Source organism: Erythrolamprus reginae, chromosome 11, assembly GCF_031021105.1.
Source record: "Erythrolamprus reginae isolate rEryReg1 chromosome 11, rEryReg1.hap1, whole genome shotgun sequence".
Taxonomy (NCBI): Eukaryota; Metazoa; Chordata; class Lepidosauria; order Squamata; family Dipsadidae; genus Erythrolamprus; species Erythrolamprus reginae.
In genome coordinates this window covers 12826411-12840463 of record NC_091960.1, presented here as the reverse complement: position 1 = coordinate 12840463, position 14053 = coordinate 12826411, and the positions used below count along the sequence as shown (strand labels likewise).

The 14053-nt window shown below is 41.5% G+C and overlaps 1 protein-coding gene across 2 annotated transcripts in view; it reads right to left on the bottom strand.

The window, feature by feature from the left end:
* Positions 1 to 14053, bottom strand: part of KDM1A (lysine demethylase 1A) — a 40988-nt gene that overhangs the window by 16371 nt on the left and 10564 nt on the right. For both annotated transcript variants that reach the window (XM_070764880.1, XM_070764879.1), the window contains exons 3-7: positions 12195 to 12254; positions 5193 to 5326; positions 3091 to 3169; positions 1607 to 1699; positions 277 to 383 (exon numbers count right to left, since the gene is read on the bottom strand). In XM_070764880.1, the coding sequence (XP_070620981.1) occupies positions 277 to 383; positions 1607 to 1699; positions 3091 to 3169; positions 5193 to 5326; positions 12195 to 12254 (473 nt within the window). The remainder of the gene's footprint in view (positions 1 to 276; positions 384 to 1606; positions 1700 to 3090; positions 3170 to 5192; positions 5327 to 12194; positions 12255 to 14053) is intronic.

The following is a 14053-nucleotide window of genomic DNA, read 5'->3' as shown; positions in this document are numbered from 1 at the left end:
TTCTCAAGTAGAGGCGTTCTTAGGTAGAGGTACCACTGTAGGTGCTATTTTAAGGAAATCTGTTCAGCCTTATTCTTACACTTCTGCAAAAAACAGGCTCTACATAAATAAAAGGAAAGGGAAATTACATAATTAGTATGCAAAGTGAAGGGGAACAAAGAATCTTAGCCTCTCCTTTATGCATTATGAGTCCTTCCAGCCAAGATTAATGGGGAACAGTGGCTTAAAAGAGTGTATATTTTGCAAGGTTGACACACTTTGGCATTGCCCACTCACCCGCGCTTCTAGCAGTGTGACATCCATTCCAAAGCTCTGGAGCTGCCGAGCTGCTGCCAACCCAGAAACTCCAGAACCAATTATGATGACCTTGCCAGTCTTCTTAGCTAGAAATATCAAGAAGTGCTATTGTGTTACAGAGCAAATGAACAGAGAGACTGGCTTCTAACTAAAGGAGTGAATACGAGCTAAACAAATCATCCTTCCTAAAAGGACAGAGTTTTTCAGAAATGCTGATCCAATAAAAGTATCATATAATATAAAATATACCTAAACAAGAGCTGAATTCTCCAGCCTGACTGGTAGCCGGGCATTCTGCTGCAAGCCCAGGGACTGGACATTGCTCTGCTCTTCCCTATTGCCATCTGACCACTTCCTGAATTCGAAAGCGATCAACCACGCCGCTTGATCTACTGGGACACTACATTTGTTATGTTATTTTGAGATGGGATATAACTGTTGACAGAGAAGCGAACCATGTTCTGTGGTTAGTGTTATAAACTCAATAATAGCCTGTCTTTCTTTTAAACTTCAAACCTTCATCTATTTATACTGCATTTGGCTGCAATAGTTTGTCTCATTCTGAGCAACTAACAGGCAATGTCAGTATTTTACAGGCAATGGTTTAGCATTTAATGTAAACTGTGTGCCAAATCGTGTTAAAACAAGCATGGCTTAGAAGGATGTGTGAGCCTAACTACTTCCTTGGGGGTAAAAAAAAAAAAGAATCTAAAAAAAGTCTTCAGATTTAGAGCACTGCTTGCACATGGCACAAATCACCTGGCTTTAACTTAAAAGATGAAATGATATACAGTGTTCCCTTGACTTTCGTGGGGGATATGTTCCAAGACCGCCCGCGAAAGTCAAATTTCTGCGAAGTAGAGATGCTCCCTTTCTTTCCTTCCTTCCTCCCACTCCCTCCTCCATTCCTGGTTTTACTTACTCCCAGAACCCACAGGAGCAAAGGGGCGGCAAGCAGGGGGCTTTGCTGTGCTCACTGCGGGGGGGCAGTAAGGCTTGGCTTCAATTGGAGCGTACCAACGCTCCGAGAATTAAAGGGGTGGGATTGGAAGGCTGGGCGGAAACAGAGCTTTTATTTAAAGCAGGAGGACGGCTGAGGTGGAGGGGGAGAGTTAAAATGCACAGTATTGTACATAGGGCAGCCCCAGAAAACCCTTGGTGTGCAAAAAAACCACAGAGTATTTTTTTTTTAATAATATTTTTTGAAAAACCGTGATATAGACTTTTCGCAAAGTTCAGACCCGCGAAAATCGAGGGAGCACTGTATATTAAATTTAAAAAAAAAAAAAAACACAATTCAAGTTCTTACTTGGTAGGGGCTTCACTCTTTTGTAAATGCCAAAATTGATTAAGCCATGCCGTTCCAGGTAGCTATGTACTCTATGGACAAGTACTGTATCACCTACAAAAAGAAAATATCTTTTAATGGATATTATGGAGGGGGGGATATTTTTATAGGATTTGACAGTGTCACTCCAGTCTTCACTTCTAATTACACATTTGCTCCACATTAACAGCCGATACGAAATCCAACACATAAGAAAGTGTTGTGATTCAGTCTGAGGCTCCTCAGGGAACGGCTGGAACTCTGCCGGCTCCATGCTCAGAGTGGGAGGATGAGGAACAGGAGGAGGAGGAGGACCAGGCAGACGGGGAAGAGGAATGTCAGGACGAGGAGGAGGGAGAACAGCCTGAGACCCCCGGGGGGGAGATCTCCCCAGCGAGTAGCCTGGAGTCATTAGATGAGAACGCACAAGCCATCATAGATATGAGGCAGAGAAGGGCAGCACAAAGAAGGGGACAATTAGCCAAGTATTTCCATCCCTAATAGGCAACAGCTGGGTTTGGGTGTGGTTCTCCTCAGAAAGGTTGAAAAGGCAGGCCCGCCCTTCCTGTATTGTGGAGAGGTATCTTTTGGGAGTCCTGTGACCTTGCTTCGATCCTTGGCGTCTCTGATTCTGGCTTGTGGCCTCGAAGGCTGAAAACTTGGGGGAGGCGTGGGTTTTATTATCTTCAGTGGTGTGTGTGCCAGCAAGAAGCCTGTTGTATTGTCTGGCCGTCGTGACTCTTCCGTGAAGCTTCATAGCATTCCAGTTTGTAAGAACAGTTTTTGTTATCTGTGTTTGTTTTCAAAGATATAAAATGACTTTGCTTTTTACCAGCGTGTCTGGCTACTCTTTTTAGTTGGTGTTGACGTCTGGGGGAACCCAGACAGAACAAGAAAGGCTCAGAGGTATTTACTGAATTAATGAAAAAGTGTCATTCCCTAAAAATCTCAGGAAGCAAATATTTCATAGTTCACTCGTGACTTTTACTTCTTAACACAGCTCTTTTCGCCAGTTGTGTGGGGGGAGAGGAAGTGGAATCCGTCAGCAATCCAGCAGCCGGTATATTAGCATCTATTGCTGCTTGTTGATCGGCCCCACAGCTGGCAGAAATGGGACAAGTTCACAAATATAAGAACTGTCTCTGTAAGTTGCAGGCAGTATGAAAAATCTCTTTTGCTTTGTCGCAGAGGTTTTGTAAAACATGGATGAAATACATACCATTGTGTATAGAAATGGCAGCATGTCACAGCACAAAGCACAAACATCAGTAGGTTAAAAGGTCAGAGGGAAAATGGCCGGAGGAAGATACAAAGGAAAAGAGGCTGGAATGGAGATGTGACTATCTGAAGCATCTCTTCAGCTTCAGTGGTTCTGCTGCTATTATTTTGAGCCCTTTCTATTCAAATCACCACCAATCAAAGAACTATCTATGACATACTCAAAATCCCCCACATTAGCAACTTACTATTATAGGGTGCTTCTAACTGCTGTAGTGTTGCCTCAAAGGTCAGCTGAATCTTTGGGTTATCCAACCAGAGCTGCAACTGTTAATTACACGCACAAAATGTCGTTGTCAATATCTAGGTTGACTTTAATACAGCTGTTAACAATTTTAAATGTAGAGTTTGCATTGCAATTTTATATGCATTTAACATTAAAGAAAAATTTAAAATATGAGGATCCATCTAAACAAGTAGTCTTTGACTTACGATCACAATTGAGCCCAAAGCTTCTCCTGGTAAGTGAAATATTTGTTAAGTGATTTTTGCCCCATTTTGTTACAATTGTTAAATGAATCGCTGCAGTTGTTAAGTTAGTAACATGGCTGTTGAGTGAATCTGGCTTGTCAGAAGGTTGCAAAAGGGGATCGCAGGACCCTGAGACACTGCAACCGTCATAAATTTGAGTCAGTTTCCAAGTGCCTGGATTTTGATCATGTGCCCATGAGGGACATATGAAAAACAGCCATGAGTCACTTTCAGTGCTGTTGTAACTTTGAAAAGTTACTAAATGAATTGTTGTAAGTCGAGGACTACCTGTATTCTTCTGAAATATTAAAAGTGGGAAAAAATTCTTAAGAATAGTCAAGGTTGAAAAAAGTTTTTTCAAGAAGAGGTTGCATGTAGCCTACACTGGCAGAAATTAACTTGGCTTTCAAAAACAGAGCAAACCAAATATTCATTGACCTGAACCTATAATCATTGCAGTGGAAGGGTTTGAGTGGGCTGTGAGCAAAGCTCATGTGAACCAAGCTTTAACAGTTCTGTGATAAATTCACCACATCTTCAATTGAATTTATATATTTATTTACAGTGTTCCCTCGATTTTCGCGGGGGATGCGTTCTGAGACCGCCCGCGAAAGTCGAATTTCCGTGAAGTGGAGATGCGGAAGTAAATACACCATTTTTGGCTATGGACAGTGTCACAAGCCATCCCTTAACACTTTAAACCCCTAAATTACAATTTCCCATTCCCTTAACAACCATTTACTCACCATTGAATAAGACACTTAGTGATCCTGATATTTATAAATAAAGTTATTTATTAACAATAATTACTTTTTTTATTTATTTGCAAAAATTATTAGTTTGGCCATGATGTATGACGTCATCGGGCGGGAAAAACTGTGGTATAGAAAAAAACCCACAAAGTATTTTTTAATTAATATTGTTTGAAAAACCGTGGTAGAGGCTATTCGTGAAGTTCGAACCCGCAAAAATCGAGGGAACACTGTATATCCCACCTTTATTGTTTCAATAAATAAGTCAAGGCAGAAAACATACCTAAAATTCCTTCCAATTTTCTCCACAAGAAGAACCTCCTGGGGTAAGTTGGACTAAGAGAAAGTGACTGGCCCAAAGCTGGCTTTCACGTCTTAAGGCAGGATAGATCTGCCTCTCAGTTTCTAACCTAGAGCCTTAACCACTATACCAAACTCACTCCCTATTATTAAATAACAGAACTGCAGGGTTTTCATATCAAAGTGTTACCAAAATCAAGCAAATTGCCAGCAAAAAATAATTTCAACTCTGTGGAAAGAGAAAGCACCAAAAATGACTAAGAGTTGGGGAGTTATAATGTATGTGGATTCATTCATTCATTCGATTTTTATGCTGCCCTTCTCCTTAGATTCAGGGTGGCTTACAACATGTTAGCAATAGCACTTTTTAACAGAGCCAGCATTTTACCCCTCACAATCCGGGTCCTCATTTTACCCACCTCGGAAGGATGGAAGGCTGAGTCAACCTTGAGCCGATGATGAAATTTGAACCGCTGACCTACAGATCTATAGTCAGCTTGAGTGGCCTGCGGTACAGCTCTCTACCTGCTGCGCCACCCCGGTTCTTTTTGTGGAATACATTAGTTACATACTAAAACATGGCTTTGGTTCTCTTATTTTATAGCTTCTTTTAACAAAGGGAAATTTTTCAGTATGTGCATCAGAATTCGTATTAAATAAGCACAACACAAAAACTACAAAGTGCATGCCTGACAGATCCAAAACTACTTGGAAAGCCGTATCATCCTAGGGGGGGAAAGTATTTGAGCTTGAAATAATTAGCATACCGTTCGATTTCTGATGTAAAGAAAAACCTTCTGAGTTTGCTGGGGACCACTGATAATATCTGGAAAACAAGCTGCTTCTTGTGATGTCATTCGATCGTGTGGAAGCCTGCTCTGGAAAGCTGCGCCTTCCACACCTACAATGGAAGAACAAGCATGTGACAAGTACGCAAAAGTACTGGAAACAACAAAATCTTGCTATGCACACAGTGCAAAAACTACAGAAATAGGCAGACTTAAATGATATATTTTGTTTGCTCTTTCACAGAAAAAACATCTCTTAATGACTCCTGACAATACACTCAAAACCCCATTTTTAAATACAACTTGTCTTTTTCTTTAAAACTATTGGTTGAGATCTTGGAAAATGCTGCAAGGTTAGCTGAGTAATGAAAATCAATTCAGTATCTCAAGTGTTTTGTTAATTGAACTGGATGACAATCCACCTAAATCCTATTCCACTTTTTTGTAAGGGCGCACCTAACCTAGTCTACTTAGAAGCAGGGTTCTTCTCTTAAGAAACTTAATAAAAAGCTTGAGACTTCAACATAAAGTCGAGTCTAAGACATCTTTAGTGACTACTGAGCTTCTATTGTACACACGGCAATCTTAATGAAGTATTTGTGTACCAAGTCAATCAACCCTCAGGATCCTGCTAGGGGGCTGTTGGGGCCTGGATGGGTGTCAACAAACTCAAACTCAACCCAGACAAGACGGAGTGGCTGTGGGTCTTGCCTCCCAAGGACAATTCCATCTGTCCGTCCATTACCCTGGGGGGAGAATCACTGACCCCCTCAGAGAGGGTCTGCAACTTGGGCGTCCTCCTCGATCCACAGCTCACATTAGAGAACCATCTTTCAGCTGTGGCGAGGGGGGCGTTCGCCCACGTTCACCTGGTGCACCAGTTGCGACCCTATTTGGACCGGGAGTCACTGCTCACAGTCACTCATGCCCTCATCACCTCGAGGCTTGACTACTATAACGCTCTCTACATGGGGCTACCTTTGAAAAGTGTTCGGAAACTTCAGATCGTGCAGAATGCAGCTGCGAGAGCAATCATGGGCTTCCCTAAATATGCCCATGTCACACCAACACTCCGCAGTCTGCATTGGTTGCCTATCAGTTTCCGGTCACAATTCAAAGTGTTGGTTATGACCTATAAAGCCCTTCATGGCACCGGACCAGACTATCTCAGGGACCGCCTTCTGCTGCACGAATCCCAGCGACCAGTTAGGTCCCACAGAGTGGGTCTTCTCCGGGTCCCGTCAACTAAACAATGCCGCTTGGCGGGACCCAGGGGAAGAGCCTTCTCTGTGGCGGCCCCGACCCTCTGGAACCAACTCCCCCCAGAGATTAGAATTGCCCCCACCCTCCTTGCCTTTCGTAAACTACTTAAAACCCACCTCTGCTGTCAGGCATGGGGGAACTGAGACACTCTGCCTTTACAATTTTATGCATGGTATGTCTGAATGTATGTTTGGTTTTTACTTTAATGGGTTTTTAATTGTTTTTACTATTGGATTATTGTGTATACTGTTCTATTATTGCTGTTAGCCGCCCCGAGTCTCCAGAGAGGGGCGGCATACAAATCCAATAAATCAAATCAAATCAAGTGAAGAGGCTTGCTAAAAGAAGCAGGCAATATTTCACAAAGGCATTCATGTTCGGGTACGGGCCTTAAAAATGGAAATTATAAATAAGTATAAATAATAAACAAACAAAAGTACAGGTTGTCCTCAACTTACAACAGTTTGTTTAGTGCTTATTCAAAGTTACAACAATAGTGAAAAAAGTGACTTATGGTTTTTCACACTTGTGACTGTTGCAGCAACCCAGTCACGCAATCAAAATTTAGATGTGTGGCGAGTGATTCATATTTATGATGGTCATAATTTCCCACCTCTCACTCTCTCTCCCTTTCGTCAGGGAGGAGTGTGGGACTCTTATACTGAGGCACTTGAAGGGAGGCAACTGGAGAGTGGAGCATGAAGCTCCAAGTACTCAGGTCACAGGCGGGAAATGTCTAACACTGGAGATTCAGTGGTTCAAATAATTGGTGGTTAGTGTCAACAGAGCTTTTGTGGCCCAATGTATTGCTTGAGTGCAAAGCTCCTGTGATTGGTAGCATCAGCTAAGCAATCAAGTCTCTCGCCATAATTAAAGTGGAGCACCAAGCTCTTGTGACAACCCCAAATGATCCTTAATAGCTGCTAAATAGAGCGCAAACCTGTTTGGGAATGGGTCTACTGGCAGCTAGCTATCAGACGGAGCACAATAGCTGAGTCCACAAATAGCAGTGCTGAAGCACAAAATAAGGGTGTGAAGCCTTTTGATGAGTGGCCTGCCTCTTGGTTTAGGGCAGTGGAGCGCGATAGTTCCTGTGACAGACTGAGGAGCCAAAGCAACAATGATCAGTAGCAATGTCACAATACCAGATCAGGTCTGGTGATTAGTGGCCACTCGCGGCTAGAGCCAGAGATCTTAGATGAAATCAACTCAGCAACACTACCAGATAGAATGGGAGTCTGCTGGGGAATAAACTCAGATTGAAGTCCGAGGAATTTCCTATAAAATTCAAACGCTGAAACCAGGAGTGGGATAAATGTTGACATGTTGTCCAGTCTAAGGACTGAGTCAAAAGCTGAGGAGCCCTAGCAACAGGGGCATGGCATTTCAGCTCTGACACTCAGTCCAATAATCTGAACAGATGAGGTCAACCCATTCCTGGATGCTATCTCCAACCACTAGGTGTCTTTCTGTGGCACACTACCAAGAAGATAATTTGCAAGATGCAATCAAGACAGGGTCACACAAGCTCCTCACATGGTATATAAATCAGACTTAATCCATCTTTTAGCTTCTGGATGAAAAAGCCAAGCATCTTCTCATTTTTACCTATGTTCACTAAGCCAAACTATTGAAAAAGAAATATCAGATTTCTAATATCAGATGCCAACATGCCCTTGAGGAATTCTAGAACTTCAGAATGAAAACAGATATTTTAGTTGCACTGGAAAAACAGGAGCTAAGAGAAGTTATGATTTATGTATCACTAGGAAACAATTCTGCCTGAGCATTTATTAGAGTTGAACATAAAAGGAAATCACATTGAAGCAGCATCTATCTCTGTACAAAATTCTATCTAGTATTAAGGTTTCATATATGCTCATTGGTGACACTTGATCGACAACAGGGGTTGGCAATCTGTGGCTCTGGAGCTACATGTGGCTCTTTGGGCTGTCACTTTGTCACAGCCCAAATGACCCAGTGCTGTCACTAGCACTGGCATGGTTAGCTTAGTGCGGGAGCAACGCGCCCCTGCCTTTGCCTTTGCGCAGCAACAGCATTCTGCCTAGAACATTTGCTGTTGCCACCAGCAAAGACTGCTGGGAGAGAACAGTGGGGGTGGATCTTGAGGGGTAGGGGCCGTGCGTGAATTTCTGAGTTTTTGTGTGTGTGCGTGTCTCGTTCTCTCTTGCTCCCTGCCTCTGTGTCTCTTTTCACTCTTGGAAAGCCCTGCATGCGCTCTTTGGGGCTTTTCATCAACTGTATTTCTTTCTTCCTTTTGGAAAGCTGGGCTGGTGGAGCAATGAGTGCAATCTACGGCAGAGGTTTCCCTCTCCCTCCCCCTTGGGATCCCCCTGGCCGGCTTCCTTCTCCTCGCGACCCCCCTTCTCCTCATTCCTCCCCAGCCCGTCTTGCCAAAAGGAAGAAAGAAAAACAGTTGGCGAAAAGCCCCAAAGAGCGCATGAAGGGCTGCAGGGATTTCCAAGAGTAAGAAGAGAGGCAGAGGCCATGCCCACCCAGGTTTTGTGGGTTTTTTTGTGGGAAACATACCCAAGTGGCTCTTTCAATGTTTAAGGTTGCCAACAATAAACTCTAATGCAGGCCCACAAATGTGCATAATAAATCAAATAAATAATTGTAATGATTATTGCATAAATGGAGGCTTGCGTTTAATATTACTCGTTATTTATGGCCAGCAACCAATGGGAGAATTAGGGCACTGATGTTTCTCTTTCCGCTGGATTTTTGCTTTGGGTAAAACATAAATTCTGAACTGCCCGTGGAATGTTTATGCTGCAGTTGCAAATTGATTAAATATTCATAACACGTCAAGTGCAAATAAATCTTAATTTTTAAAAAATAAACCATGTGATCCAAATGCAATTTGGATGTGGTAATGAACTTTTTTATAGAAACAAAATTAGCTTTACGCTAGACCAAATCCATGGAGCAATTCATCTAGCATTCTGTCCTATAAATTGTTCCTATTCACAAAAGTCTGCCAGCAGTACTTTCAGCTACAACTTATACCTTCAGGAAACACAATTAATATAATGCATATTTTTACAAATATTAGAGCTCTGTATAGCCACAGTATGAATGCAAGAGCTGGATAATGACATAACATGTAACAGTCTAACTCTCTCAAATGTTATTTTCTATAATTAACTCTTCTGTAGACAAAGATTGAAATTATAAGGTAGAAACTGAAATGTGCATTATATGTATAAATGTAAATCTGCATATTTGATTTAAGTGTAGTGACATTCACTATAATTCTAGGATATAACATAGATGTAGCCAATTCTACAAACAAAAATAGATTTGTTTGACAAATCATCTTTTGCTAGATGTTGTCTTATAATATGATCAGCTTTCCCATTTTATAACTGATAATGACTGCCTAATGATATAAGGAAGACAGCTAAATAAAATATCATTTCTGTAAATAAGCCACAAGTCATTTAAAGTGTAATTAAGTTAATAGTTTAACTGCATTCTTTTCAAAGGAAATGCAGGCCATAAAAACACACATTCAGGGCTTAGCTGGAACAACCTTTCATCTCTGTCCATAACAAAATTGTACAGTACTTTGAATATATTGATTGGAAGTTGACATTCTTGTGGTTCCAATATAAGAATATATTAACCACTGGAATCTTTGCCTTCCCAAAGTTGCCTTAGAGAACTATACAAAAGTATATTCCACTTTTTTAAGGTATAAAGGGCCTCCTGAGTACCTGAGCTTGGCTTAAAAATCTTGTTGTCTAAGGTAATATTTCCCAACTGATGCCACCCAAATGTTCATCATCGGTCTCATTCTTTCTAGCCATAGAGATCATCATTACTCATTGTATCTGGAGGGCATCAGAATTGGGCAATTATTTTAAGGAAGAAGAGGTTACAAATAAAAATCTCAAATTCAGAACCACTGATAAAATTAATTCCAAAACATATATACATACCATCTTCTTGAATTTTTTTTAAAAAGGCAACCAAAACCCAAAATGTCTAATACTAGTACATAAAGACTTATCAGTTGGACCTTAAATTCTTGTCAGACTTGCCAAGACTCCTCTTCGTTGCAGCACATAACAGCGCTGTCTGCTCAAAATTTCAAACCCAACCCATATTTCAAAATAATAGGACTTGCCAAATAAATTTATTTCAAGGCCTATAATTTTATCTCTTCAGTATATATATCAAAAATAATCACTCACTTAAAGAGGTAAGGCTTAAAAAATTAATCATATGATAAATTTCGCTGAAAAGCAGATCAAATACATATAATCTACACCTTAAACTGACTACGGTACTTCTATCCTTAAATACAAAAATTCTAGCCTGCATGCATGAACTGAAACTGATATTATCATTTGTATCAAAAGTTCTCAAAAAGGTTGTCAAAGCAAGAGAAGACAGATTTGTGATCAATCCTTAAATTAATAGCACAATTCTATGTATACAGTGATCCCTCGATTTTCGCGGGTTCAAACTTCGTGAAATGGCTATACTACGGTTTTTCAAAAAATATTAAAAAATACTCCGCGGGGGGTTTTTTATACCACGGTTTTTCCCACCCGATGACATCATACGTCATCACAAAGAGTCACTTCTCTCTTTCTCTCTCCTTGCTGTCATTCTCAGCTTCAATCATTTTCTCATTTCTCTTTTTTTCTCCCCTATTTTCTATCATTTTTCTCTCTCTACCTTCCACTCTCCCCCCCTCTTGCTCTCTCTCTCTTTCTCCCTCTCTCTCCCTCTCTTTCTATCTCACTCTGTCTGTTGCTCTCTCTCTGTGAGAACGCCTGCCCCACCTCTCCTGCAGCACCCTTGCTGACAGCTGGGACGAAAGCGCTCTCAGCTAAGGGACTGCGAGAGGGGCGGGCATTCTCAAAGCGCTCAGAGCGGCTAGCAGCCGAATGAGGAGGATGAGAAACCGTAGCTGCCAGCGCTGCTGCAGGAGGACCCGTGCCCCAAGAAAGCCGGTGAGAGGGGCGGATCGGGCAGACGGGGGGTAGCGGCGAGGGGGCCGGAGGTGCTCGGGGGGCGGGGGGCGGGCGACATTCAAAACAATCTTTGCCGGCCTCTGCACTTTCATCGCTCCCCGCCCCCAACTTCAAGCCTGGCTCCTTGCGCGGCCTTGGAAAAGGGTGCGCGAGGGTAGCTTTTGGCTGTCCATAGCCAAAAATGGTGTTTTTACTGCCGCATCTCTACTTTGCAGAAATTCGACTTCCGCGGGCAGTCTGGGAACGCAACCCCCGCGAAAATCGAGGGATCACTGTATTTATTTGAAAATAAGTCTAACTCTCAGTGGGATATATAACCAGAAATGTAAGCCAAATTAGTCAGTGTGGGGCATCTAACTAAGAAGTTGTTTGTTCTTGAGACTCATATGCAGAATTACAGTAATAGAAAAGGCCTATAGCTCTAAAAGGAGGGAGGGAAACTGCCTTTTAAATTATATAAATATAGGGCTCTGATTTCCATCAAAAGCAGAGGGTTGGGAATTCTGCCTAAAAATTTCAGAATACTTTCTTTCCCCATGTCTTCACCAGCTGGGATATAACGTTTTACTTTCCTTTTTCAACAGTCAAATGTATGTCGCTTGTACTTCAAATTAAGTCTGGTCCCACCCACCCACCCACACTTGCAAACATCAATCCCTGATTTGGGGGCTCTTGCTACTAAGGGGCAAGCATCAAACATCACCCTCACCTGATGCTTGGCAGTCTCCATACCCTCCAGAACTGTCGTCTTGAAGTCCTCCTGTTTGCCCTGTGGAAGGAAAGAGGAGATCTCAGGGACCTTTCTCCATAGGTTCAAGTCATTGGGGATAGGAAGGCCTGACAGTTGGCGATTCAGGTTTAGAAGTTCACAAACTAATGGAGGGAAAACATTTTCTGAGAATTCCAAATCCTGAAATCTGTCGGGGTTCACATACTCTCCAGTCTTCATTCATCCTTGTTGTTGGAACCCTTTGTCAGACTCTTATAGGGAAAAAAATAGATATACACAGTATTTTCAGGGCACCTAGTGGGTAAATACGATGAACCAGTATTTTAACAGTTTATGACAAAATAAATAAATATACTTCCCATTATAATTAGGAAGACCATTTAGATGAGTAGTCTAACCAAGGGTTTGAAACACCAAGGACTTTTAAAGTCCTGGCTGGGATGTCCTTGGAAACATATTATTTAAAGCAGCGATTTTCAACCTTTTTTGAGCCGCGGCACATTTTTTACATTTACGAAACCCTGGGGCACATTGAGCGGGCGGGGGGGGGGCTAAAAAAAGTTTGGACAAAAAAAATCTCTCTCTCTCTTCCTCCCCTTCGCTCTATTTCTTTCTCCCTTCCTCTTTCCCTCCCTTCCTTCATTTTTCTTTCTCTCTCTCTCCATCCCTCTTTCTTTCTCTTCCTTCCTCTCTTTTTTGCTCTCTTTCTCTCTCCCTCCCTACCTCCCTCTATGTCTTTCTCTCTCTCCCCTCCCTCTCTTGCTTTCTTTGTCTCTCTTGCTCTCTCTCTCTCTTTTTCTCTCTCTTTCTCTTGTTCTCTTTCTCTCTCTTGCTTTCTTTCTCTCTCTTGTTCTTTCTCTCTCTTGCTTTCTTTCTCTCTCTCTCTTGCTTTCTCTCTCTCTTGCTTTCTTTCTGAGCTTCGCGGCACACCTGACCATGTCTCGCGGCACACTAGTGTGCCGCGGCACACTGGTTGAAAAACACTGATTTAAAGGGCCAAAAATCTGATATACTGTACTTTTTTCTTTCCCATAATCTCTTACTTTCTAAGACTGACTTTGTGCACCTTCAAGTACTTAAATGCTACATAACCTTTACTAGAATTCACATTATATACAATGTTGTCATTTTCAAGCAGGAAGTAAATACACTTGAAGGATGCCCTAATCTTCCCTCTACTTTCATTTCTACTTTTCACCATTACCAGAAGAAAACAGGTATCTAAATAATGAATACATCAAGAAATAGTTTGGGTTGTTTCTATAAATCAAACTTTCCCCTTGCAGAACAGAATGCTATTTATTTATTTGTACCACATTTTTTTATTATTTTTAGAAATAACTGGAGGGGGAAATATACCTAACAGACTTGCCTCCTATTCTTCCACAGGCTAAACTGTAAATTTATCTGGAAAAAAACCTGGCACTGTTTCTTCTACCATATGTCTCATTTCAGAAGAGAAGACTTGCAAATTTATTTCTGCATTTTTCTTCTCAAATTTTCTCAAATTTTTATTTGTATTTTATATTATAATAAATCTTAATTTTAAAAATTCCCATTCAAAGAGTGTTATGTAATTCAGCTATTTATTAATAGTCTTTATCAAAGCAGCCTTTCACTAGAAGTTCCACCCCTACAAATAATTTAAAGTCCATCCATCTTGTCAGTAGAAAAGACTCAAGGACAACATCCTTGATAACTACAAGAAACTATCAGGACTGAGCCAGTGATTATGGTCCAGACAGAACACAATACAACCTCGCCCACTTTTTGCTGAGTTAAGGGCTGCAGAGAAACATTGTTAGCAATAGTTAAGAGCTACATGAAATATATCATGC